This window comes from Sus scrofa, chromosome 14 (assembly GCF_000003025.6).
Source record: "Sus scrofa isolate TJ Tabasco breed Duroc chromosome 14, Sscrofa11.1, whole genome shotgun sequence".
Taxonomy (NCBI): domain Eukaryota; kingdom Metazoa; phylum Chordata; class Mammalia; order Artiodactyla; family Suidae; genus Sus; species Sus scrofa.
Window position 1 is genome coordinate 140,864,307 of NC_010456.5, and position 26,192 is coordinate 140,890,498.

Genomic DNA, 26,192 nt, shown 5'->3' on the forward strand with positions numbered 1-26,192 from the left:
GGCGTTGCTGTGAGCTGTGGTGTAGGTTGCAGACGCGGCTCGGATCCCGCGTTGCTGTGGCTCTGGTGTAGGCCGGTGGCTGAAGCTCCAATTCGACCCCTAGCCTGGGAACCTCCATATGCCTCGGGAGCGGCCCAAGAAATGGCACAAAAAAAAAAAAAAGAAAATTTGGTTTTAAAAAAAAAAAAAAACCAGGCTGTAGTCGCTTTTCCTTTATAGCTTTGAAATGTCCAAATGGGTTTAACACTGAAACTTTGAGATGGAGTCAAGCGTCCACTGCTGTCCAGGAGGAGCCTCCCAAGGCCAGACCCGAGGGGAGGGTGTGAGTTTGGGAGACGGAGGAGATGTGTGTGTGCACCCGTGTGGTATGTGCACACGAGTGTGTGCGCGCGCCTGCGTACACAGTGTGTGTGCGCGTGCAAGAGAGATGCCGGCCTGGCGGGCTTGTGACCACTGTCCCTCTCCTCCCAGGATCACTGACCAGCGCTTCGAGAGGGCGTCCTACTTTGTCTTCGGCGACTTCAACTTCCGACTGGACTCCAAGGCCGTGGTGGAGGTAGGTCCCCGTCCCGGCTGTGCCTGGAGCTCAGAGGAGGGGAGCCCGGGGCCCCGCAGGCGCCTTGCCCCTCCCTCTCACGGGCTCTGCTGGAGCAGAAACTCCGATGAAGGCCTTTCCCTGTTGAAGGGGCCGTGCCTGGAAGCCGGAGTGAGAGGGCGCCCTTGGGGCTGCTGGCTGTGGCTCCCCGGGTGCCTGGACAGGGGACATGAGGGCGGCTCCTGGTGCGCACGACGGCGGCTGGGTCTCTGTCCTTGGGAGTCGGGGCCATGCGTCTCCCAGGCGCACCTCTGGCCGTGGGTCATGTTCCCCCAAGTGGCAGGTGTGGACAAGGACCTGGCCGGCCACCAGCCCCGGGGCACCGGGTAGGAAGGTCAGCTGGGTGCGGCCCTGCCGTCCTGCGTTGGCTCCTCCGCATAGGCCGGTCCCATGACGGCCGTGCCCGCCTCGTGCCCATGGGCCCTCGGGGCTGAGGGCCACAGGGGAAGGAGAGCCCTCCTGCCGCCCCCCAGACTTCCACCCAGTGCCTGGCACAGGCCAGCATGCATGCGGGGGACAGGGGACAGTGGTGGTGACCTCGGTGGCCCATCCTCCTGTCCCTCTGGTGGCCTCGGGTACAGGCGGACCTTCCTCCTTGGCAGGAGAGCCTCCCTCAAAGCTGCTCACGCGGCCCAGGCGGGGGGGCCTCGGCTGTCCGGCGCTCTGGAGCGGACAGCAGACGTCGAACCCCTCGTTAGGCTCTGCCGACTTCTTTCCTCTGCCGGGTTTGGCTCAGTCAGTGACCAGGACCCGCGGGCCTGTGGCTGCTGTGCCCTAGAGCTCTGGGCGCAGCGTGGGTCTTGAGATCCGCCCGCGTGTGGTGCCAAGGGGCCCAGGGAGTCAGGCCTGTGGCCACGGTGCCCTCAGTGACAGCCACCGCCCTCGGCAACGCTGGCCTCAGGGGTGAAAAGCCACATTTTCCCAAGAGCTTGTGCTGAGCTCGGGTCCCTGTGGCCAGCGCTCGCCCGGTGAGTCTGCTGTGCCGGGCATGGTCCCTCTGCGGTCCCGACAGTGAAGAGCCCCGGACGGGCCTGGCCAACGGGTGGCCCAGTGCCGGTGGATGGGAAGAGGCCAGCGCAGAGGCGGGACAAACACCGCAGGAAAGGGGGCTGACCCGCTGTTCGGTGCGAGCGGGGCTTCGGTTTCCACAGTGGGTGCCGAGCGGGGCGCCTGGCTGCAGGGGTGGCGTGGCCGGGGTTCCTGAAGGGTTGCGGCTCCCTTTCTGTCCCGGGGCCGACTGAGCACCCTGGCGCCCTGTGTGGCTGCCATTCCTCATGCCACGCTGTCCCCTCTCCCAGCCCTGCTGCCCACAGTTTCTCTCGTGAGCAAAGCAAACCAACAGGCAATGGTTTTTATGCCAAAGGAGTGGAACGTGGTTTTTAGCTTGGAGTGAGTTTTAGGACCCGTGGGTCAAACGAGGACATAGTCCTGGAGTGAAAGACTGTCCCCCTCGGTGCCGCCATCCTCGACTGTGTGCCGGGAGCCACGAGGCCACAGCAGCCCAGCCCTGGACTGAGAAGCAGGACTGACTTGGAAGTAGGTCAGGGCCCTTGCCTTTCCCAGCGCAAGACCCTGTGGTTCCTAAGCAGCGCAGGCGGGCCGCGCGGCGTGTGCCGTCCAACCGCGCCCTCGCACCCGGGTGTCAGCCCCGGGTCGCCGTGTTGCCTTTGGCTTCAGACACACACAGCCGATCAGGCCGATGGTCATGAACTTCCCGTGTGTGGAGTCACCACTGCGGACACACTTGTGCCGGGTGGCTCCTGTGTCATGTTTAATGTTCCGACCTGCGCCAGCATCCTGAAGCTGCCGGAACAGTGAGCACAGACGAGGTGGCTGAAGCGAGGTCTGGAGGCAGATGTTTGAGGCCAGGGGGCAGGGCCGGGGGACCCCCGGCGTTGGATTCGCCTGCCCGACATCCAGGGGGAGCTGGTCTCAAGAACCTGGACCGGCCACGCACGTCGAGGCCCCTTCGCGGAGAGGCCCCGCGCTGAGGTCTGGGTGGACGAGACCCCGCTTCCTGGCAGCGCATGGCTTCCTCGGGGCTGAGTGCTGCCGACTCAGGAAACGGCCTGGGCGGAGCTGGGTCTGAGCTGAGGGCGGCTGTAGAAGGACCCCCGTCTCTGTACCCTGTTCAGTAACGGTCACTCGACTGCCCGTTGAGCCCGGGGCTTCTCAACGCCCCGGAAGCACCTCTTGGGACAGCAGAGCCTGCTGGCTGCCGGGGCTCTTTGAAGGGGCTTCTGTCTGCAAAAGCAACTTAGAGGAACTGTGGAAACCAGAGACTTTCTCCAGATGTTCCTGAACGGCTGTAAGCGGGAGGCCACAGCGGTCAAGTCCTCGAGAAGACGGCCGAGGAAAGGTGTCCGGGCAGGCGCCTCGCTCCTTTTAAATTTCCTCCCAAGTGAGCGTTTGGTGAAGACGAGATGCGACGCCTCGCGGGGCCGCCGCTTCCTGCTACCCGCATGGCCTCACGTGGGCGCGTCCCAGCTGTTTGGGGAGCCAGGGCTCCGGCTCTGTGCACAGTCCGCTCCCTGCACGGCACGCCCCGTGTCTCCCCAGGTGTTGGATCCCGAAGGCGCCCAGCTGAGACACCCGCAGTGTAGACTCCGGGTCCAGCCTCCCGTGTGGCACAGTTGCATCACCTCTGCCTGGACCACCGTGCTTCGGGAGCGCTGACCTCGGGCAGTCTGGAAGGTCAGCATCACAGGTGACCACAAGCGTCCCAGCAGCACTGCAATGGCGCAGGTCAGAAGGTCTGAGGCGGCATCGTGATGGGGGCCCGGGACCCCCGCTGGCCGCGTCTTGCAGAAATGCCCGCATTACCTTGTCTGGAGGAAAGTCGAGGTTGCCCGTCGTGACAGCCGGGAAGCCAGCAGGGCTGGGCTCTGGTTTTCATTGCTGAGCGCCCGCTAGTGCCCTGGGCCTGGGGTTGCCCCGAGGACATCCCTGCTCCTGGGCACGATCCCGCCCTGCCTCGCCTGGCGTGTGCTGCCGTCACCGAGCTCCTGAGAGATCCCGCAGGGCAGGCGGGTCCTCCCCAAACCGCGGCCCAGAGGCAGCCTCCACCAGTCCTGGGGGCAGGGAGCTCCAGGGCGAGGTGGGGACCCTGGTCCTTTGCGGCGGGGGACAGTGAGGGACGGTTCCGGGTCCCGGGCCCTCTTGCCGGGCACCCGCCTCAAAAGGAGGTGCTGTGTGCAAAGTGAAAGACAGCTCTCGTCTCAGATGCAAATTAATACAAACATGCTGGCCAAGCAGAACTGAGAAGACGGTCCTGTGATCAGATTTGGTGCTGCTTAAGCCATAATTAAAACACACACAAATTAAACACAATTGTCCCGTGCCGTCTAATGGGCTGTGCCTCCCAAACTAATTAATAACGCAGCCTTCGGCTCAGCCGTGCTGGCGGGATCCTCAGAGGGTATGTTTTCTGTCTTGCGCGGTGGCCCTGGCAGCTGGGGCGCTCAGCTGGCCAGTGACAAAGAGTGACAGCAGTGCCAGGCGCGCCTGTCTCCGCGGGCCCGGCCACGCGCCCACCTGCCGTCCGTCACCACCGACAGCAGCGGTGATGGATGCGTTTTTGGAGGCTGGTGGCTGTCGTTAAAAACCAGTTGCCGATTACTGACAGGTCACGTTCAGGTGCCAGCGCAGCCTGTCGGGGACGAGCCGGGCCTGTGAGGACGCTGGCTTCTCAGTGGCCGAGGTGGTCCTGGACGCTCACGTTCACGGGTGCCCAGGCGGGGCCCCGACAGCGAGGGTCCTGGTACTGACCACACCTGCCTCGGAAGAGGATGCCCGGAAGGCACTGCAGCAGCCGCCCTGCGTCCCATCACTGGCCAGGAAGACTGCGGCCAGGCTGCCCAGCGGCCCGAGCCCCTGCCCCAGCCACAGGCGCTTTCGTCACACAGCCTCCCGGCCTCTGGCCACACCTGCCCTTTCACTTTTCTGATGAATGTCTTCTTTGGAACCAGGGCAGGGCCTCCGGAGTTCGGGGCAGGGTCTGTCCTCAGAGGCCCAGAGGTCCTGCTCAGTCACAGGGCAGGTGACAAGGGTGGGGCCCAGGCCCCCGCCACCCAGCAGCTCTGAGCCCTGGTGTGCCCGTGGACGGCTGGGGACGTTCTGGAAAGGCTGAACCCGGAGGGTGGCAGGTCCCCCTTCCGGACCCACGGTGACGGTCCAGTCCTGCTGGACACAAGGCTGGGAAAGAGCCCCGCTTGTTCCCTCGAGAGAAATGGGTCCTGCTCCCCTGGCCCCAGTGCTGGGCACAGGGTTGGGTTTGTCCAGCAGGCCGCGTGCGGGCGCTGCCGCCTCTCCGTTGGCGGGTGGGGAGTTGGCGGCAGCGTCTTGGAGCGGAGATGAAAGGGTCTCTGTGGCCTGCTGTTCCGAGGCGCAGCTGACAACACAGAACAAAGGACGAGGGCTCCCGTGATGCTGACACGGCCTCCCAGCAGCGCTGCCCAGGGTCCCGCCCAGCGATGTCAGCGCCTGCCGGCCCCCGGACTTGTGTGCTTACAGGGCTCAGACTCAGGAAAGCCTTTGAAAAGATGGGGTTCACGCAAAGCCAGAAGCAGGACAGTCACCCCGTGGCACTTTCCTGTGAAAACCTGACGTGGCCGCTGCCACCGCTCAGCCCTTGGTCCCCGGCCCAACCAGGGCGGCCGTTCCCTGGGCCCCGCAGGCCACCAGGACCCTGAAAACCCGGGAAATCGTCACCTGCTGAGCCCCCTGAGGACGCGGTCCCTGCGGCCCGCTGAGCGGGGAGAAGTGGGGGTGGCTCTTTGCTGTCTCACAGGCGCCTGTGCTGGGCCCGCCGTGTGCAGCCGAGAGACAGACGCTGCCCAGCGGCCTCTGCCTTCACCGCACGAGTCCGCCCACCTCAGGGCGGCAGCCTCAGCCCAGCCGCCTGGCCTCAGACTGGCCCCGTGGACGTGGCGACCTCCTGGGCCTCGGGCCCAGCTCAGGGGGCGCTGAGGGGCCGAGCCAGGGCCAGGCACCCCAAGGCTGCCCCTTTCCCGAAGCTGCATGTACACGTGTGGGTGCACATGCCTGTGCACGCCTGTGTGGGTGTGCGTGCGTGCGTGCAGAGGAGGCTGAGTCCTGGCCAGGGCCCATGCGGGGCCGCGTGTCCCTGCCCTGGGTCAGGCCCTTTCTGCCTCGGGCTGAGAGGCCCCATCTCTCCCTGTGGGGCTCCCACCACAGCCTGTTCCCCGGGCACTGTGGGCGCTCCCAGCTGCGGCTCTGTCTACCCAGTGCTTACTTCTCAGGCGTGGCCCGTGTCCTCCCCCGCCGCCCCGGGTAGGGGTCAGAGGGTCCCGCAGACCCAGTGCTTTCCCGAGGAGCCACAGGTTAGCACGACCGAGGCAGGTGCTGAAGCCGCCCATTCGGAGCGTCCGGGAACTGAGTCGGTGACTCTTCTGCTCCTCGGACGCCTCTAGGACCGGAAAAACGTCCGTAGATGGTGTGGCCAAGGCCAGCCTGTCTCTGGGGAGCGATGGCGGACCTCCAGGGCACGGGGCTGTCTGTCTCTGTGCTGCCTTCTGCCAGTGTTAAACCTGGGGAGTGGGCTCCAGCTCTGTTCTGAGGGGCAGCCTTTCACCCCTAGACTCCGAGGGGGCGCTCTGGGCGGCCTGCGTGGGCCCCGGCCCGGGCGGGTGGCCGCAGCTTGGGGCCTGGAGGCCTGGGTCTCCTTCGGGGCTGCATCGCGTGGGCCTCCTGGAACTCCAGCAGGACGCAGGCCGTGTTCGCCGGTCCCGGCAGTCGCCTTTCTCTGGAGGCGGTTCTGTTTTCTAGAGTCTTGAAAAATATAAGGATTTCCCTGTAACTGGTTCGAAGGAGAACCGTGTAGAGACGTCGCGTCTTTCTCCTTCTTGGATTCTGCGCTGCGTGAGGGTATCGATGGGAGTTTTGTTTGTACACCTTTTAATTTTTAGACATTTTTACACCTCGACTTGAACCGAAAGTCGCAGGCCGGCGGAAGAGCCGAGGGCGGGCTGGCTTTGCCCGGGCCCCTGTTGCCGAGTTTTCAGTGAGGAGTTTTCCACGTGGGTGCCCAGCACCCCGGCGCTCAGTGCCGAGGCCCGGCCTCGCTGTCATCTCAGTGACGTGGCCCCGAGCTCCTGCAGTGCCAGTTGTGGGCCTCGGCCCGGCTCTGCTGGACACACCGCACAGAGGTGGCGGGGCGTCTGCGTGCGTGGGAAGGAGAGGCCCGTTGTAGTGCGGCTTCTTTACCCAGGAGCGGGCGCTGAGGGGCCGTCCTTGGGGCGGGGACCTCTCTGTGCACCTCGGAGGCTGAACGCTGCTGGCCCGGGCAGGTCTCCAGCCTCTGCCCCCAGGAGGCGCAGGCACCCAGGCTGCGGCCCTCGACGGCACCAAGCCCCCTCGCCCCCGCATCCTGCTCTGTTTCAGCAGCAGCAGCAGGTGGATGAGCTGCGGGCAGTGGGACCCCGCCTGTGGTCTCGGGCGTTTCTCGCACAGGGCCCGGCAGGGCCGCATCCCCCCCGGGTCCTAGGTGCGCGATGTCCTCACGGGTGTCGGCTGCCCCTGCCCGAGTCCTCAGCACGGCCACGCCCGTCCCGGCCCTGGGTGGAGAGCCGGGAAGGTGGCTTTTCTTGCACGGGCTTCTCCTTCCAGCTTCTCCGAGTCGGTCCTCCGAGCACACGGTGGCTGAAGAGAGGACCAGCGCCACGGCCAGTCGGCCCCCTTTGTGCCCTGGCTTTGTTCCCGATTTCATGCTATCAGAGGGCCTGCATGTTTTCCTCCGCGAGGCTGACAGGGGATGAAAGCTCCGGAGCCGGGTCGCGCGCCGAGGGCGGCCGTGGAGGGCGGGGCGCGTCCTGGAGCCCACCCACCGCCGCCCGGCCTCCCCTCCTCCCTGGCCCCGGGTGTCAAGGAGCATCGGCGAACCCCCGGGAGTCGAGGAGACGCTCCAATTCCTCTCTCAGCCTGAGAAGGAGGCTGGTAAAGGGCTGAACCTGGGGCTGGCTCGGCGCCCCGTGCTGCAGCCCTGGCGCAGCGGGCAGGGAGCGGACGCTGCTCTGCGTTTCCAGAACACGTCGCGCTGCGAGTGGGGCCACACGGAGCCCGTCCCGTCCCCTCACTTGCGGGCGAGCCCAGCAGTGCCGGGCCTGTGTCCAGTCCCGCTGTCCTTCCCGGTGCCCAGCGCGTCCAAACGGAGGCCAGGCCCTCGGGAGCGTGATGCCACCACTGGGACAGGATGGACCCTTGCCGGGGCTTGGGTGCTTCACAACCTCAAGAAGCCCCTGTTTTGATTGTTTTCATTTTAAGGCTGTTCCACTTTCGGTCTGATGGAAAAAAATCAATCCAGCCCCCAAGGGGGCCCCAGTCCACTGGGGAGCCGAGTGCTCTGAGCAGCGGACGAAGGCCCCCGGTTTCGGTGCCCGCTGGCCACCCACGCCCTTCACGCCCAAGGGCCTGGTCCCCAGCAGGTGGGCCAAGGGAATGCAGACCCCGGGGGCGCGATGCCCTTGGTCTCGCTGCTCCCTGCTCTCTGGGTCTGTTCTGTGGTGCGGGCTTTTCCGGGAGTCGAGGCAGAAATGGGGTTCACAGCGTTACGTCCTTCCAGGGTCTCAATTTGAAAACCGGGTCCAGTTCTGCTAGGAACACTCTAGAATATTTCCCTCGATACCTGCCTGTGTGGTGTCTGAATTGGGGGCCAGACTGGCTTTGTGTCCGTCTGACCTTTGAACCTCCTTGCTCCGTGCGCAGAGGGAGGCGAGGGGCGCATTGGGGTCGGACGCTCCCCATGCCTTCAGCAGCCCGGCAGGCCCCCAGCTGAAGTCAGGGTCAAACCTTGCCTCACCCTTTGTGCAGCCCGACAGGTGACAACGACCCTGCTCATTGTCCCCGAGGCCTGGTGCAGATCTGGGGTGGGGTCAGCCGGGGCCAGAGGGGGAACGGGCCAAGGTCAGGAGGCCTCAAGGATGAATCTGCACGCGGGTCACCCAGCAGTGTCCACCCCAGGCTGGGAGCTGGGGCTGCCGTTCCCTCTTGGAGCAGGGGCTTCTCAGAGGCTCCCTGAAGGCCGGGACATAGCATCTGTCCCTGAGAAGGTACAGGGCTCCCGTGGCCCCTCTGGCTGCAGGAAGGGTGTCCGTGGCTCCACCAGCACCTTCTTTGAACCAGAAACAGAAGTAGCCATCAGGATAGATGGGGAGTTAGCGACGTCGCCGCAGTGGGATTCAGTTTCGGAAGTGTCCCCTGCACCCCGCCTCTCTTGTCTGAAGTCCTCGGGACCCTGAGAACATGAAGGTCCAGCCCTGACCAGGCGCACCCCGCGGTCAACGCGGGGGAGCCCCGCACCTGCTGACCGCAGCCTGGCCACGTCCCTGGTCTGTTCCTCCCGGCGCCGATGCCCTGGGATGTGGAACGCGTGGCAGCACCTGCACCCGGGCCTTAGACTCTCTCCAAGCTCTGAGGGACCCAGACACCCCTGCACACTCGCACGTCAAGGCTCCTGGCTCCGGTGGTGAGGGACCCAGATTCGGGTCCTCGGCCTGCAGACCACAGCAAGACCAGGTCCTGCTAACTCAGAACGCGCTTCCAAAGCAGCCACTTCCGTGTTTTCTCTGGGGAGGAAAAGATAAGCCCAGGCTGCTCTGGTTCTTTCTGCCTCTGAGGAGCAAACAGACCCATGGGGCCTCTGGGTGGGCCTGTGCTCGTGGGGCCCCCGACTTTCTGTCCCGGTCACCCAGGAGCCCCGCGAGGCCGGCCGTGTCCCCTCAGGTCTCCTCCCCGCCCGCCATCCACGCCCTCCCCTCCCCAGCGCCTCTCCCCACCTCTCAGCCTGCCACCGGCCTTCGCCTGGCAGGCCCCCCGACACCCCCAGGTCCTCGCACACGCTGACCACAGCCCTGCCCTCCTGTCCTGGCCTACGTGGGGTCCTCTGGAACCCTGGGGGACGTGTCAGCAGGGCTCCTGGGGGCCCCAGGTGCTCAGTGTAGACAGAAGCCGGTGTCTGAGATGGAGAACTGGATCTGGAGCCTGGCAAGCCGTTGGCAGATACAGTCAGTTGCTTTTTAATACCTGCCTCCTCTTGCAGTGGATCTTCAGGAAGTGGCAGCTTTTATCTGCCGTTTAGAGACGTAGTGGCTACAGTACGAACACGGCCCACGTGCTCTTCCCCACCGCAGCCCAAACCTTACCGCCCAGAACCTGTGAACGCACTTTCCATCTCGCCCCAGGTCTGAGGCCACCGCATCCCCCAGGCCAGGCTTTACCCAGGTCCCCCGGAGGCAGAGTCCACGCGGGTTTTCCTGACCAGCCCCGGGCCGAGCCCAGGGCTCTGGGTGCGGGTGTTGGCTGAGGGTGCCTGCCCCTCCCCCGCAGGCGGCAGAGGCTCCGCCGGCAGGTGCAGAGCGGGCTCTGTGAGGCCCGGGCACACGGGGCTTGCCTGGGGGACCCAGAGGCTCTGTCTTACAGTTTTGGAGCTGGTTGGAGGGGTCTCTGTGGGTCCTGAAGGAGCAGGGCCACCCACGGGTCTCTGGTAATCAAGTGGCCGTAGACCTCGGGGACCCTCAGGAAACACCAAAAACCGCCCTTCTGGGCCGACGCCAGTGCCCGGGTCGGCCCCACAGGTGCCCATCCTTGGCACCGGTCGTCCCGTTAGTGCCCAGGGGAAACCCTGGGCTCCGCGTGCCAGTAAGACAGTGATGGGCCCCCTTTCCCGGGCCCTTCGCGCGGCTTCTCATAATGAAATAAATCTTAGGTGCCTTTTTCAAAATAGCATTTGGGGAATTTTTTTCTCCTTTGAAAAGAGCCAAACGCCTAAGCAGGCGAGCCGGAAAGGCCCTGGCCCGGGAGTTTCTGCCTGAGCGGTCACGACCGCTGATTGAAAGGCCAGGGGGGAGGCCTGGACGCCCGGCCTGATCCCTTTAAAAGCCGGTGAATGAGGTGGCTGGCGGGTGTGGGAGAAAGGGCCAGAGGCACGCGGAGGCCCTCCGTGGGGCCGGCTGATGGGTTGTTCATCCTTCGGGAGCCCGCCTGAAGTGGCGAGATAAAGCCATTTTTTAAAAAGTTTCCAGCAGATGCCTTTGGGAGAAGACCATGACTTTCCTGAATCGGCCGGGAGCCAGGAGGGCGGCCCCAATCACCCAGGCTCCCCATTCACCCGGCTTAAGCCACTTAAGCTCATTAGCATCTGGATGGAGCCGGCCTCCTCCCGAGGACTGGGCAGGGTGGCCCCTCTGCGCTGGCTTGTTGGGCGCTTGTCCTAATCCGCGGGTTTGAAGGCGGCCAGACTGACTCGTGACGCTTGAGTCCAAAAGCCACTTTGGGGCTTGACCTGATTAGCCGCCTGTGCTCTGAATGTCAATGCCCGTCCCGAACGGGCACTGTGGCCCCGCCGGGCAAGGCGGCCCGAGGGGCTCTGCCCCTGCCCGCGAGCGCGGCCTCCGAGCCCGGGCTCCACCGTGGAGTGACACACGAGGCCCCTCCGAGGGGTTTTTTTAGTCAAGATTTTAGTTGTTCTGTTGCAGTGGTCTTTTAAAAAATAATAACGAAAGCTCGTCCTTTTTAAAAAGACAGCTCTGCTAATGTGTAATCGACACAAACACGGGGCGTGGGGTGGGCCTGCAGGTGGCACTCCCGCATTTGGGCGCTGCCGCCTCCCTGCCCTGGATCTGTGGTCCCACAGCCTCCGGCCGCCTGGAAAGGGCAGCGTCGGCGAGGGGTGGGGGGAAACGAGCTGGTGGCTTCAGGGGCCGCGGGTGGGCGGCGGGCCGGAGCCCTCCCTGAGTGCCCGCCTCGTCTCCCCAGACCCTCTGCACGAAGGCTACCATGCAGACCGTGCGGGCCGCCGACACCAACGAGGTCGTGAAGCTGATATTCCGTGAGTCCGACAATGACCGGAAGGTGAGCGTCCGCAGGTGCGGTCCGGGCGGGGGTGCGGCCGGCCCCGCTGGGGGCCCACCTGCTCTGACGGCCCCTCCCTCGGCAGGTGATGCTCCAGCTCGAGAAGAAGCTCTTTGACTACTTCAACCAGGAGGTTTTCCGGGACAACAACGGCACTGCGGTGAGTCCTCTGTCGGACCGAGGCTGTGCCCGCCGCTCTGGGGGGACACAGTTCCCCCCCCACCACGGCTCTGGGGGGAAGCGGCCCCCTCCTCCACGTCCTCAGACCCGCGCTCTCCCGGTGCTGTCACCACCCGGGGCTCGCGTTCTGAACCTCCCCTCCCCTCACTTCTCCCCTGGGCCGGCCCCTGGGTGCATCCTGCCGCTGCCCAGGCCGTGCCACCCGCCTCACCACCCCTGATAGGCAGCACGGCTCTCGGCACTGGGGCCCCTCCCATGTGAGAGGCAATAGACGGGCGCTGTGGGCACAGAGCCCCTGGTTCAGGGCCAGCCCACAGAGCCCGGCTTCCTTCGGAAAGAGGAGAAACCACTGGGAATTTGGGGGGCACGTCTGTGCATGCGTGTGCGTGTGTGCAGAGTGACATACGTGTGAACTGGCAGCTCAGACCCCCTGGAGAGCGCGGGCCCCTGCGGGGCGGGGTGCAGGGGGGGCGGCCTCCCCTCGCCGGTGCCTGTTTCTCTCACTGAACGACGGCTGGGCCTGCTTTTGACACTTGGGTTGTGCTGTGAGCGAGCTCGGACCCGCTGCCCGTCTCCGCGGGGCCCCAGCCCAGCAGGGGCCATTTCCAAGCCACGACAGGACAGTCGTTGGCCAGCCTGCTCCCAGTCTCCCCCAAATGTAAGAACAGTCTCTTTTGAGCTGCCTGGAGCCAGCTGTGCCCCCACGCCCCCTCCCCCAGGGCCTTGTGGTCCTTGGCAATCCTGGCCCTGGGCAGCTGCCTGCAGGCCCCCGAGGGCAGGTGGGGACACCTGTGGGCAGCCTCACCCACGCCCAGGTGGGCACCTGTGTCTTCCCTCCCCCCAACCCCTGGGCCTTGCTGCCCCCTTCCCCCCTCCCCCGTAAGGGGCTGCCTGTAGCTTTATCCTCATTTCCAGCTCCCGGTCACCTCACCCACCTGCTTGCCACCAAGACTGTGGTCCCCAAGGGACATCTGTATCCCAACGGCCAGGGGTGGGCCTGGGCCTGATGCCTGCACCCCTCGAGGGTCAGCTCCCCGGGCCCCTGCCCCAAGCTCAGCTCTCTGTGCCCTGGGGTGGCCTGGGCACCCACTGGGCCTTGAGTGTCCAGCTCTCGACCCCTCTGTCTCGCATCTGCCTCGGGCCCCTCTGTGCACTGGGTGCTCGGCTGTGCCTCGGGGCGTGGGAGGGTCCCCAGGTCTAGGCCTGGAGACTGGGGCGTCGGGCTGCCCGCAGACCCTGCCCGTCTGTGTGCCTGCTTTGGCTCCACTGCGTAGAGCCCGCCAGCCCCTGCCTACCGTTCTGTCCTCCCCCGGGTAGCATAGCACCCACCAGAGCCCCCACGTCCACCAGCCCCTGGGCCTGGACCCCTCCACACACCTGCATCCACCCTCCCTCCTCAGGTGTCCCCCTCTCTGTCCCCTTCCTGCCCCTATGTGCCCCCCTGGCCTGGAGCCCGTCCGGTCAGGCCTCAGCTCCCAGGCCTTGGCCACTTCCCGCCATCGTCAGGTAAAGCCTGGGCCCCTGACCGCCGCCTGGCTTGCGAGCGCCCTGAGTCTCGTACAGGCCATCACCCCCTGGACACCCGTCCCCTCAGCCAGTTTGCTTCTCAGCTCCTCAGGAGCCTCGGGTCTGGGTGGCGCTGTGTCCGGGCCGTGCCCACGCTCACACTCAGACGCCTGCGGTTCCCCTGGGCCGGAGGCTCCTCAGGGCGCGGCTGCATCCCACTGCCATCTGCCCGAAGAGGGTGGTGTCCTGGGGCCTCAGCACCTGGGGCAGGTTTGGGGACGCGCTGCCTGTGCCCAAGTCGGGGGCGAAGTGCCAGCCCCGCCCTGGGCAGCAGGAGAGGGCCCGGCGGGATGGGCCGTGGGGGCCCCGCCCTGAGCGGCCACCAGGCAGGCAGACGGCAGGGCCGCCCTGGTGAGAACAGTGGCCACAGGGAGTGTGGTGCTGCGGCAGCCGGGGGCCAGAACGTTCCGGAAGGAGCCGGGAGATTGATGAGAAGGAAGTTCTGTCATTGGAGGGAGGAAACCCTGGGCCTGGGGGGCCGTCACGTGGGGGTCCCGAGCCCCTGCCACCCCACCCCCGCCCCGGGTGAAGTGTGCCCCGCGCGGGAGTTACAGGGTGTTACGGAATTTATTCACCACATGGAATCGTGGTTTTTCAAAGTGGAGGAATATTGGTTTGAACGTCTGGGAGAACTTTTGAGTCTGACTCTCACCTGAAAAGATGTAGCAGCGTCGAAGCAGACAGGTTTCCACACGGGTTTTTGGAAAGAGCGTGGCCCCCACCTGGTGTCGGTCGGGAACCTCCCGGGGGGGACGGGGGCTCTGCCTCCGCAGGCCCCTCCGGGCAGCTCGGCCCCACGCGGGAGACAGGTGTCCAGACCCACGGGGTGGGGGGACGACGGGCGGCCTGACGAGCCCCCTGAGGGCTGCTCACCTTCAGGGGGGCGCCTGTGGCAGGAGGATGCAGGCCGGCCGCGGCCCCAGATCCGCCGCATCCTTGACCAAGCCCCGGTCTTGTTCCCGTCTGACAGAAATTTAATTCGAGCTGGCTCTGAAAATAATTATTGTGTTTTAAGAGCAGTAATCATTGGCCGGGACGTGATTGAATGTGTCCATGCTTATTGACTTTTTCTATGATTTATAGCTTTGTTTAGTCGATATTCCCATCGAAATTGTATAATTAATTATAAGTGTGGCTGTCAGAGCCGCAGGATGGAGTGCCCTGGCGAGGATTTGGAGAGATTAAATTTTCCGCGGCTGTCCCAGGGCAGGGCTCGGGAATTTCACAGCGGTGGCCTGTTGGATGGAGAGGTTTTCTGTGTGTTTAGCAACTGCTCCAGCTCGGGGCACATTGATTTTCCGGCCTCTTTTTCTTTATCAGCGCCGTGTCTCTGCAGTAACAGAGGAATTCGTGGGCTGGGGACAGCTCCTGACAGGTACATATGAGCGGCCGGCTGCTTTATCATTGTCCACACACGCCCCGCGCTGTTTTTCACTTTGTAATCAAGAAGAATGTTTAAGATACATGTGAAATGGGTTATCATGTTTGTGAAAAATCTCAAAGAGATACAGATTACCATCTCAACAGAAACGCAACATCACTTCTAATCAGAAACATCTCAGCGCTGGCGTTTGGCGGCAGCAGCCGCGGTCCAGCCCGTCCTTCCAGGGGACGCGTGGCCTGGAGCCCTGGGCGCCGTCTCCTGTCAGAGCCGCTGGATGGCCGGCCCGTCGGGCCCGGGCAGCTCGGCCTGGGGCCCACGTGCGAGTCCCGGCTGTGGGGCTGCGGGGCTCGCCCCCGCCTTCCCGGGCCGGGGGGGGCCAGGAGGCCAAGGCCAGTCTCTGCTGTCCATGGCCTTGGCTGGAGTGTCCGGCACGACCTGCGTCCCGGCAGAGGCTTCGGGAACGCGCTTAGATCAGGGTGGAGGCCCCGCTGCCTTCCAGAGCGCCTCCACTTTCCGCACGGGCAGGTTATCACCCTGAGGGCGGCGCCACCCCGAGAGCCTCAAGTCAGTGCGTGTGGGGCCCGACTGTGCCCCTGGGTCTTGGGCGGGGGGTGGGTGCCGCCCGGGACCCCAGGCTGAGTCCTCCCCGTGGTGGCGCCATTGCTCTGAGCAGCTGACACCTTCCAGATCTTTCCTCCCTTCAACGAGCGGGGGCTGGGGCACCCGCCTGTCCCCTGAACTAGTGTGAGCTAGTTAACTGTCCCCTTAACTCAGAAACGTGAAGACAAGCACGTACGTGGTGTGTGTGGACGCGAGCGGGCATGTGTGTGAATGTGTCCAGTGCCCCTTGCTGGGTGTGCAAGGAGTGGCTGGGCGGCCGTATCTCCACTGAGAGCCCACTTGAGAGAGAGTCGGGCATTGAGGGCGTCCCTCACCCCCGCAGGAGCTTTACAGACCGTCCTTGCCCTTGTGTGAGGTGAAGCACCAGGGCTGCTCTGGGTGAGGAGGGGACCAGGCGGGGGGCCCGGGCTGCAGGGACAGAGGAGCCGCAGGGTGCGGGGAGACCTGCGGGGGTGACCTGGGGTGGGGGCCCAGGTGGGGAGGCGGTGGGCAGGCCCTGCCTCCCGCTGCTCACTGAGGGTCTGTCCCACTGGGTGCAGCTGGCAGAGTGGGCGGGGTCCCGGGGAGGTTTGCTCCTTCTGAGTGAGGCCGGGGCTGATCCAGCCAGGCTGGGCCGGGGAGGCCAGGGCCTGGGAGGCGTCCAGGGCTCGAGGTTGTCCCGGACTGTCCTCAAAGTGTGCGGAAGAGAGTCGAGCGCCTGTCCCAATACCCTTTAAAGGCCTGGCCCCTCGTCCGCTGTCTCGCGTCCCCGACAGCAGCACCACATCACTGCCACCCACGAGGAGTCTGCCGGGGAAGGCCCCTGAAGCCGGGGGTACAGCCCCAGGCACCGAGCGTGTGGAAGGCCCTTCACAGGGGCGACGGTCCGGGTCCGGTGGTCGGGTACTCGGTAACAGTCAGAGGGTGAGATGGTTTACAAATTGTTAAAAAATATAAGAACTAGGAGCTCCCGTTGTGGCTCAGCAGTTAAGAACCCAACTGGGATCCATGAGGATGCAGGTTTGATCCCTGACCTTGCTCAGAGGGTGAAGGATCTGGCATTGCTGTGGCTGAGGTGTCGGTCGGCAGCTGCATCTCCGATTCGACCCCTGGCCTGGGAACCTCCATGTGCCGCAGGTGTGGCCCTAAGTACATACATCCACACGGGTTTTTGGAAAGAGCCTATATATATATATAGGAACTTCTAGAAGCAGAGTCGCTGCCGTGAAAGTCTGCAGGGATGAGCTAAGTGGACACAGCTGGACGGCAGAGCTGGGCGTGGACCCGACGGCGGTACCAGAGCAGCAGGAAGGGACCCGCCAGTGTGACACTCTGTGGACATGCGTGTGCCTGTCACGTGGGGGCGGGGCAGGACGGCCACGTGGACTTGCTGTCTCCAGAGTCTTTCTTTCCTTCTCTGAGGGTCTGGGTTAAGTTTGGGAGACATACAAGGCTTGCAGCATGGCCAGTGAGGCTGGGGCTGGGGCGTGCTCCCCACCTGCACGGCCCCGGGTGCTGGACGCACCCAGTGGGGAAGGAAGCCGTCACCAGCGTTGGGTTCAACAGCCGCCATCCAGGTGCCCCTTCCTATCCTTCCCGGAGGGGCCGGGACCTCCCACAGGCTGCGTCTCCTGGGCAGACGCCCCGCAGCCCCGCCCGCCCCTGGGGGCCACTGTCGCATCCAGTCTGCCAGCGCTCAGGAAGCTTGTCCTCAAGGCAGCCAGCATGAGTGCACGTGTGTCCGTGAGTGTGAGGTGAGGGCATCTCCAGGCACGTGGTCGCGCAGATGCACATCCTGGCGGGACTGGTCCAGGCCCCCTGCTCTTGCTTCACCCTCCCCCAGGACTTCCTCTCCACCTGCCTCCCCAGCCCCTGACTCCAGAAGCTTCCGGAGCCGTCTGCCCTGCTTTTCTCCTGGATACCCGGGCAGGAGATCATTGGTGCCGGGACAGCCAGGGGGCTCTGCGCCCCCTACCCTGTGCCTACCCTTCCCCCTAGTCCCCAGACCCTCCGTCCACCCCCACCCACCTCCCCGTCCTGCATCCCGCTCCGCCCCCGCCCCCCCCCCCGAGCCCTGGGGTGCCAGGCATGGCCGTCAGGTGGTGCTGGCGGCTCTTAGCAGCAGCTGTGGGCTCGCCCATGGCCCCTGTAGGCTCTTTGGCCTCCAGACCCTGGATGTCCAGGACCCTGCAGGAATGCGTGTGAGCCTGGTTTGTGCAGAAGGAGCTCCGGTTGACCCTCCCACCGGGAGCACCAGGAGCAGCTCCTACGAGGAAGGCGGCCCTGATTGCCGCCGGTGCAGGCGGGGAGGCTGCATGCAGGTGGCCAAGTAGCACCTGCCGCTCAGCGACCACTGTGGACACGAGGCTGCTCACTGCACGCCTCGCGGGTGATGGATGAGGGGCCAGGAGCAGGGGATGTGGCGCGGCTTCCGGGGGCAGCTGGGAGGGGACGTGATTGATGAATGTGTCCCCAGGGTGTGCGTACCAGAGGCCTCTGAAGAGCCCCTCGGGCCAGGTCTGCGTTCAGAAAGCCGTGCTTCCCGCCCCAGCTCCCTGCTGGAGTCTGGCTGCACACGGGCGCGGCCGCCTGTCTGCCCGCACAGGGCTGCCCTTCGCCCTCTCTGACTTAGATTGGACAAAACGGGAGCCGTGTCCCTCCACAGGACACAGCCTTAGGGGCACTACAGAGGCAACGCCAGCCGCTCTGGCTGCACTGCGTGGTTTCAGCAGTGCGGTGGCCCAACGGCCAGTCAGCAAGGGCAGTGCGGGGTCCGGCACCCAGCAGAGGAGCTGAATCCGGAGCGGGCTTCGTGGCAGAAGACCTATGGGTGCCCCCAGGCCACTCTGGCTGAGCGGCCGTCACCCGGGCAGCACGCACACGGCCCGGGGGGGCGTGCAGGGCAGGGCAAGGCCGGAGCCGCGCGTTTCCCCGGGTACAGCCCCGCCCCCAGGGCTGCCCAGGGTCTTCAGGGGAAGCCACCCGAAGTGACTGTTTTCTTCTGTTTCTCTTCTTTAGCTCTTAGAATTTGACAAAGAGCTGTCTGTCTTTAAGGACAGACTGTATGAACTGGACATCTCATTCCCTCCCAGGTAAGCAACGCCCGTGGCTGGTCCGCAGGTAACTCCTCCTCTGCCCCCCGTCCGGCCTGCCTCGATGCCCTCGGCGCCTCCTGCAGCCTGGGCACGCCCAGCGGGGCCCCCAGACTAATGGACCAGGGTCCCGCCGAGGCAGCTCTGCATTTTGGTCTTTCTGGGGCCCTCGTGGGGTTTGGTTTGGTCTGGTCTTTCTCGTGTTTGAAGCTTTTTCTGTGTTCACTCTGGCATTTACAGAGTCCCTTCTGAGAGGCCGGCCTCAGAGAGCCGTGCGGTAAAGAGAGAGACCCTTAGAAGTGGCCGCTCGGCCACACTCTCGCCCCTCTGGACGGTCACAGACGCCCGTCACAGGCTCCTTTCCCTCTTCCTCCTAGGTCAGGTTCCAAGTAGAAATTCTTATCACTTGGGTGGACACTGGGCCCTGGGCACCTTCCAGGAAGCTTTCGAAGGTGGGAGAGCCTGGCAGCAGCTGCCAGCCAGGCTGAGGGCACCGCGGCCCCCACTTCTCTGTGTCAGGCCTGGCAGCAAACGCATCAGTCCCCCACAGAGGGTGCCAGGTGGCCTCCACCCGTGAGGGTGACCCCGTTCCTGTGCCTCGCTTCAAGCGGCCAGACGTGTGGGGCTTGGAGGGACCCCCACCCCCGTCCCCTGCACGTGGAACCTCTGTGGCGGTGCCCTTCCTGCCTTCGGGCAGCCAGGCGTGCAGAGCTTGGGGGCAGCACCTGGGCCAGCGGCCAGAGAAGCAGGGGCTGTGGGCTCTGCTGGGCCCTCGGGCGCCTAGCTGGTTCCAGAGAAGCCGACAGCCATGAACCGGGGAGCGGCAGTGCGTCCAGGGCGCTGACGCTGTGTCAGACTGCAGTGGCATGTGGATGACAGCACCCCAGCGGCAGCCAAGGATGTCTGGGGGGTACCGTTCAGCCCATCCTCCTGAGGGCGGTGCCGGGGGTCCCGAGCGGCCCTCCTGCCCTCCAGCTTCCAGCGCACCTGCCAAGGCTGGGCTGGGGGGCTGCCTGGAGGAAGGAGGCCGGGTGCCAGGAGCAAATGCGGGGCCTGGAAGGTGCGGGCAGGACGGGCTCACCAGGACCCGCAGGACCTCGTGGCCAGTGCTCAGGTGGCTGAGGGACAAGCTTTTCCCCTCCCGCCCCCCAGTGGCCCAGAGGCTGGCAGGTCCAGCGCTGGGCGGTGTGGTCCGAGAGGCCCGGGGTCGGTGGTCCCACGGACCCACAGGACCCCGGGGAGGTGACTGGACCCAGGCCTGCGAACCCCCACTGGAAGGTGGGGGGCTTTGGTGCAATTGCGGGGAGCTTCAGGGAGTACCTGGGTGTTCAGCAGGGTGCCTGGGGCAGGCTGTGCCACCCAGAGGTGACCTGGACTCAGCTGGGACGCACCTGCCTTAGGGTGTGACTGGCTTGCGTGGCAGCGGAATGGCCCCAGATGTCCCACTCTCGTCCCAGGACTGGGGAGGCCCTGGTGACCTGGTGGGGAATGCGCCCTCACGCTAGGGGTGGCCCCCGGGGGGAGGTAGGCAGAGGGTGGGCCAGCGGCCAGCCTGAGGGGACCAGGCGCGGGAGGCACTGGCGCCCCCACTCCCCAGTCTGGGGTCAGATGGCCTCCCTTTCCGGGGCTGAGGAGAGAGGTTTTCTGAGACAGGAACCAGGAGCCGGAGGTGGGGCTGTGCAGACGAAACCCTCGCCTCTCAGATCCGCGGCGCAGCTCACGGAGAGAAATACATCCCCCCTCTCAGCCCAGGCACACAGGCTTGCGGGCCAAAGCCCCCAAGCTCGTGAGGCCTTTCCCCCAGTGCCCCGCCGTCCACATCCGCCCCCCACCCCCCCCCGCCAGTCTTCCCCTCCCCCACCGCCCTGGTCACCCTCCCCCACTGCCGGGGCCACACCCCTTTGGCCTCTGGCATCGGCGTCTGCCGTGTTTGTGACCATCAGGGAGGTCACGTGGGGTCTGGAGAGATGCTCCAGACCCTGGGAACAGTGTCAGCGGAAGCAGGGCGATGGCAGGAACAGAGGCTACAGGTGGAGTCCTCCGGGAAATAAGTGGTCGCGGGCGCGTTGCAGCTGTGCCTCCGTGTCCAGGAGCAGGAGCTCCTGCGCCCATGTGCGTGGGGTGTGCACAGAGAGCTCTGCACAGGTCACTCACTCGTGTGCATGTGTGCACGGATGTGGGCACTACACGGCGTGAGTGACTGTGTGTAGCTGCGTGTGTTTAGGGGTGTGTGTAGGTCTGTGTGTGCACCTGTGATGTATATATGATCAGACTGTAGACTAATCACGTGTTTCTGCAATGTGTGGGTTTGCACATGTGCATAGAGTGTCTACATGTGTGTGGATGTGCCCAGTGAGTGGACGTACATTGTGTGGGTGTACACGTGTGTATGCAGAGTCATGTGCACACGTGGCTGTATGTGCACACATGTAGGCATGTGGGTGTACGTGCATGGATGTAGTTGTGTGTCAGGTGGGGGTGGAGTGGGGTGTGCACATGGGCCTGTGTGTGTGTGTGTGAAAGAGAGAGTAGGAGAGTATGTACAGGTGTGCGTTGTGTAGCTGTGGGCATGTGCGTGGCGTGTGTGAGCACGTGCACGTGGGGGGAGCACCTGTGAGCAGATAGGTGTTTGCATGGGGTATGTGCGTGGGTTTGTGTGGTTTGTACTCAAGTGCACATGTGAGCATGTGTGTTTCCTGGGTTTATGCACAGGCATGTGCGTTGCCAGGGGGCTGTTGCCTGGGTGTGTAGATGGGTGTGTGTACTGCCTGGAAGTGTGCATGGCTTGGGTGTGTGTTGCCTGGTGGGGGGGGCGTGGCCTGGGTGTGTGTATAGGTGAGGTGTTGCCTGGGTGTGTACCCAGGTGTGCATGGCCTGGCTGTGTTGCCTGGGTGTATGCATTGCATGGGTGTGTGCATGTGTGTGTGTATAGGTGGGGGTGTTGCCTGGGTGTGAACTTGGGGTCTACTTTATACGAGGGGACCATGGGGGGTATCTGCGCCACTGCGGGCTGAGGGCGTGTCCCATGGAGGCAGCGGGACATCCGCCTGGCGTGGTTTCCCTGCAGACCCTCCCGTTTCTCTCCGAGCTGAGGCGTGGAAGCCACGGAGGACGCTGGGGGGAGGGGGCTTGGCGCCCCCGCTGTCCTGTCCTGTGCCCCCTTCCTGTCCCCGTGCCCCATGTCCCCCTGCCAGGGCAGGCAGGAACTTGGCCATAGTGACCTTGGGAGCACCCCTCCTTCCTGGGCGGCCAGCCCCACCCTGCACTCTGAGGCCGGACTGCTGGCCGGGAGGCCCACTGCCGGGTGCCCGTGGAGCTTCTGGCTGCTGTGTCCTCTGCCTCCAGGGTGTCCTCCTTTGACAGAGGGCTCTGAAGTCAAAAGGCAGAACCTGCCTGTGTGCCTGAGGCCCACAGGGCTCTTTCCAGAAGCTGCACCTGCCAGGGAGGGACCCTGCCTCCACGCTGGTCCGCAGGGCCCTGGGCAGGGCAGGGTGTGCGTGTGGTGACCCTCAGTCCCCGCAAAGGGCTGCGCGGGCTTCTTCCCACAGCCCTAAGACCTGCGTCATCCTTGCTTCGCTCCCGTGTGCGCCAAGCCCTTGCGCCCCAGAGTCCGTGGCTCTGGGCTCTGCTGGCTGCTGGGCTCCAGCAGCTCCTACATGGAGGCCCTGGGGGAGGGAGGCGCTGCCTGAGAGCAGGCGAGCCGGCGGCCTTCCTTCCCCCACGCCTGGTCCTCAGAACCTTCCTGCTGCCCCTGCCTTCGTCCCTTGAGCAGCTCGCGCGCTGCGCCCTGGCTGAGGGCGCTCTCACACCTCCACAGGGCGGGCTGGCGGTCTCAGTGCAGAGCCAGAGTGGCCGCCAGTGTGACCCTGCGGCTCGAGGCCACGGCCAATCCACACCCACAGTCCCCAGAGGTGCTGCACCTGCAGATGGGTCTCCAGGGAGCGGGGGCCCCTCCGCAGAGCCATGCGTCGCTGTTCTCCTCGAACCAGCAGGACTTCACTCCTGAGAGCCTGTGACTAAGGGCCGTGTGTCCCTTTGCTGGAAGAGGTGCTCGTGTTTCCAACTTCGAAGCGCCTTCCTGGGGGACCTTCCTCAGGAAGTGACCAAAGTGACTGGTTGGCTCAAGATGCAGAGCATGCAGCCAGGCCAGCCTCGTGGGCTCAGGGAGACCCTCCAGGCCCCACCCCGCGCAGCACCCGCCAACCCCATGTGGCTGGGGACAGCGCCCAGGACCAGGCAGAAGGAAGGCCTTTAACGCCATGTGGGGTTGCACGCGCTGGTGCCGGGAGAAACTTCAAGTCTGAGTGTAGAATACCCGGGGGCAGAGACTGTGGTGCTGGCGCCCGGAGCCGCGCCTTCTCCGCTGCTCGGCCTCGAGGTGATGCAGAGACGGCCATGAGCCGCTTGTGCGCAGCGGACGGCGGGAAGCTAACGTTCCTCCCCCGGTGCTGTCAAGCCGTCCAGCGACCAGACGCCAGGGCCCTCAGAGGAGCAAGTGGCCCTGTCCCCGCTGCCCTCGGGCCCAGCCCCCACTCATGACTCCCGCTCTAAACCCGAGCCGATGAGCCGATGGCAGGAGCCCAGCTGGCCTCTGCCCGGGATGGCCCAGGAGGGCTGGGACACTCCAGAGGAGCCACCAGATCTCTGTGCTGTGCTGCCAGCAGGTGGTTCTACCTCGGGGTGCGATTCTGAGAGTTTAACAGAGATCAGAGCATGAAGATGACTCTGCCGCCTCTCCGACCCCCGAAGCTCGGCAGCATCTCCGGAGTCGAGCTCACCCGCGCAGCTCTGGACCCGAGTCCCTCAGGGGGCCGCCGACAGCACCTCCCACCCCCGCCCCCAGGACAGCCCCTTGCAAACCTCTCTTCACTGAAGCCGGAGGATCCCCAGTGGGGGAGGGGGGCGCCCCCTGCTCCCGTCCCACCCCAACCACGTCTCCCAGGCTGGAGGAGCAGCCCAGGATTTATCCAGCTTTGCCTGCACGTGTCCCTCAGAGGAGACCCCAGGGAGGCAGCGCCAACACCCTGATACCAGCAAGTGGTGTCTCCGTGTGACTGCGAGGGTAACCCACCTTCCAGGCCCCGAGAGGGTCTCGGGGACCCTGGGGCCCACATACCACAGCCAAGAACGCGCCAAATCCAGACTGACCAAAATGCCGCTGATGCTGGGATGGTACCCAGGCTGAGGTGGAAGCCCGCTGCAGCCCGCTGCCCACGCAGGCTCGGGCACATGGGAACCTGAGCTGGCGGGATCCGCCAGGCTGCATGATGGGAGCTCGGGGGCAGTCGGGGGTGTCCCCTGCACTGTGGCTTTGAGTGAAGCTGGCCCAGAAAGTGGGGAGACGGCCACAGCCCAGCCCCCTCCTTGGGCACTCTGCCAACCCCGAGAAAGCCACACCTTCCCAGGCTGGGCACAGGCAGGTGTTTTTACCAAATCTGTTACAGAAAAAAACAAGTGTTAGCTTTCGAGAAAGACAAAAGTGTAGGTAATGCAGGGATACAACACGTCATGCCAGTCCGGCCAGAGGAGGCCGTCTCTCGTCGGTGGATGGTTTATAAAGTACTAAGGCTTAGGAGGCTCTTTTCAGAGTTCCCTGTGGGCCGTAATTTCCAGTGGGACCATTTGTAGGTTCCTGTCTGCGATGACGAATTAACAGGGTGCCCGTTTGGACAAGGAGACACCTCCCTGCTGTGTGCCCGTGGGCTTGGGAAGGCAGCCAGGACTCCCGTGGGTCCGGCTGGTCGCCGGTCCCTGCCTGGATGCGGCCCACCAGGCGGCACAGGGACAAGGGCCAAGGGACGAGGAACCGGAGCTCCAGGGGCGGGAAGCCGGCCGGTTGGCCCCCGGGGACAGCAGGTGCCCTGTGCCTGGAGAGCCGGTCAGCTCTGCGCCTCTGACCACCGCGAGCCTCCTGGTGCGTCGGCTAACCCCTCCTCTAGCCGTCTGGATGGTACTCCCAGCCCTGCTCGGCTTTGCTCCTCCTTTTCTTTTCCAGAAGTTCCACTAATGGGGGGTGTGTGGAACACGAGTCTTTGCGCGGCCACTGCTGGTTCTGTGCCGGCCGTCTGCCCTCACAACGGAGACGTGACGTGGAAACACCAGGAATCGAGGAAAGGCTTCTGTCCTCACCCCCAAGGGTCTCGGGGGCCTCCGCCTCCCACTCCAGTGCAGAGTGGGGCCGTTCCTGGCCGGGTTCGGGGGCCCCCGCCCGTCCACCCTCGGATTCCGCCTGAGCCTGCGTCCCCCGCCCTCGGGGGCGGTCCTTGCAGACTCACGGGCCCGCACAGTGGGCCTTTGTGCCTTCCAGCCCTGCCAGCGGCCTCGGGCCCGGGCGACTCCACCCACCTGCCACCTGCTCAGAGGGAGGCCACGCCTTGTCAGCAGGGCCTCAGCAAGGGCCGATGGCCACATCCTGCGGGAGGGAGCTTGAGGGGTCGGGGACAGGTGGGCGATTGTTACAGCTTTATCGGCTGCCAGTCATTGTGGCGGTCACTCTCCTGCCGCGGGGCCCAGGCCGGCGTCCACACCCTGGCAGGGTTTGCTTTTAGATAAGTCTGCGTGCACAGTGAGCATTAATCACCGCGAGCCCCGGAGGCGTGGCTCGGGCATCCGCAGAGCCACTGGCCAGGGCCTTGGCCGCCCTGGCCCTCCTTTCAGGCCACACAGCGCGGCCCTGTTCGCTCCTGGCTCTGGGAGTGGCTGGGCTCCTTCGAGGTCCATCTGTAGGGCAAGGGTCTGCCCCAACTGCCCCGCCCACCCCACAGGGTGCCCTCAGGACCCGCTCCTTTTTCCCCCTTGAATCTCGTGTGGACGCCCCACGGAGCCAGACCTGCCCAAGCACAGAGGGGCTGGTGCCGTGCGGGCACTCGGGCTGAGGTCCCAGAGGGAAGCTCCTGGCGGATCCTGGCCGCCGTCGGTGTTATTCCCCACCAGAGCAGCTGCCCCTGTGGTGCCCATCAGCCCCTGAACTCCCAGCGGCAGTGGGGGGCGCAGCCCCCGCCCCCAGCGCGTGCTTTGTAGCAACGGGCTCCCACGTGCACGGGGCCCGCACACCAGCGAGAGGAGGCTTTTGTGTGCAGTTTCTAACCCAAAGCCCGCAGCGCTTCCCTGGGCCCTGCCTGCCAGGCCCCGTAGGACCCTGGGTGCTGGGGCGCAGCCTCTGCAGGACCCGACGGGCAGGCTCCTAAGGGCCCTCCTGTAGCTGAAACGACGTCCTGGGTGTCACCCGGGGCCACTTGCTGGCTTCTGCAGCTCACGTTCCTGCTTCCGTCCGCTCTGGTCTCAGCGATGCGTCCAGGCTCTTATTGAGTGGCCTGTGGCTGCGGCCGCCCCTGGTCTGAGGTTGTCCAAGCAGGGCAGAGCGGGGGCCAGGGGCACAGCAGTCACCCGTGGTCAGAAAAAACTTCTGGTCACAGCTGCCGCCTGCCCGGCAAGGCGCGTGGGCGAGGCTGGGGTCTGACCGCGTCTCCCGGGCATCCTGGATGCCTGCAGGTTTCCCTCCGGGCGAACTCATCCTGCCCACCTCGTGGCAGAGAGCCTCAGCTCATAGGAAGAAGCATTCACCCCTGCAAAGACCAGCTAGGGTGCGCTCAGAGCCTGCAGGACCTTCCCAGCCGTGGCCTCAGCCCTGCCGCCGCCCTTTCCCCTGCCCTTTGCCCTCAGCGAAGGGGGTGGGGCTTGCTGTGCACCCAGCGAGGAGAAGTCTTGGATTCCGTGTCAGGCCTCCCGAGACACACCACACCGGGGCGCAGAGAACATGGCTGAGGGTCCCCAAAGCCGGGTCATCTGCTCCTCATACGGTCCCACTCAGAGGCCCACAGGGGTGGGCCGAGCGGTTTTACACGGACCAGGTGGGCCCGCTGGGCAGTGCAAAGCCTAGAGGCCATAGTGTTCCCCTGAGTTCTGGAAA

At 64.9% G+C, this 26,192-nt stretch overlaps 1 protein-coding gene across 3 annotated transcripts in view; it reads left to right on the plus strand.

The window, feature by feature from the left end:
• The window catches only part of INPP5A (inositol polyphosphate-5-phosphatase A), a 159,215-nt gene that overhangs the window by 127,578 nt on the left and 5,445 nt on the right, over positions 1-26,192 (plus strand). For all 3 annotated transcript variants that reach the window (XM_005671580.3, XM_003133237.6, XM_021073890.1), the window contains exons 9-12: positions 472-556; positions 11,366-11,461; positions 11,547-11,621; positions 18,210-18,283. In XM_005671580.3, coding sequence (XP_005671637.1) covers positions 472-556; positions 11,366-11,461; positions 11,547-11,621; positions 18,210-18,283 — 330 coding nt within the window. The remainder of the gene's footprint in view (positions 1-471; positions 557-11,365; positions 11,462-11,546; positions 11,622-18,209; positions 18,284-26,192) is intronic.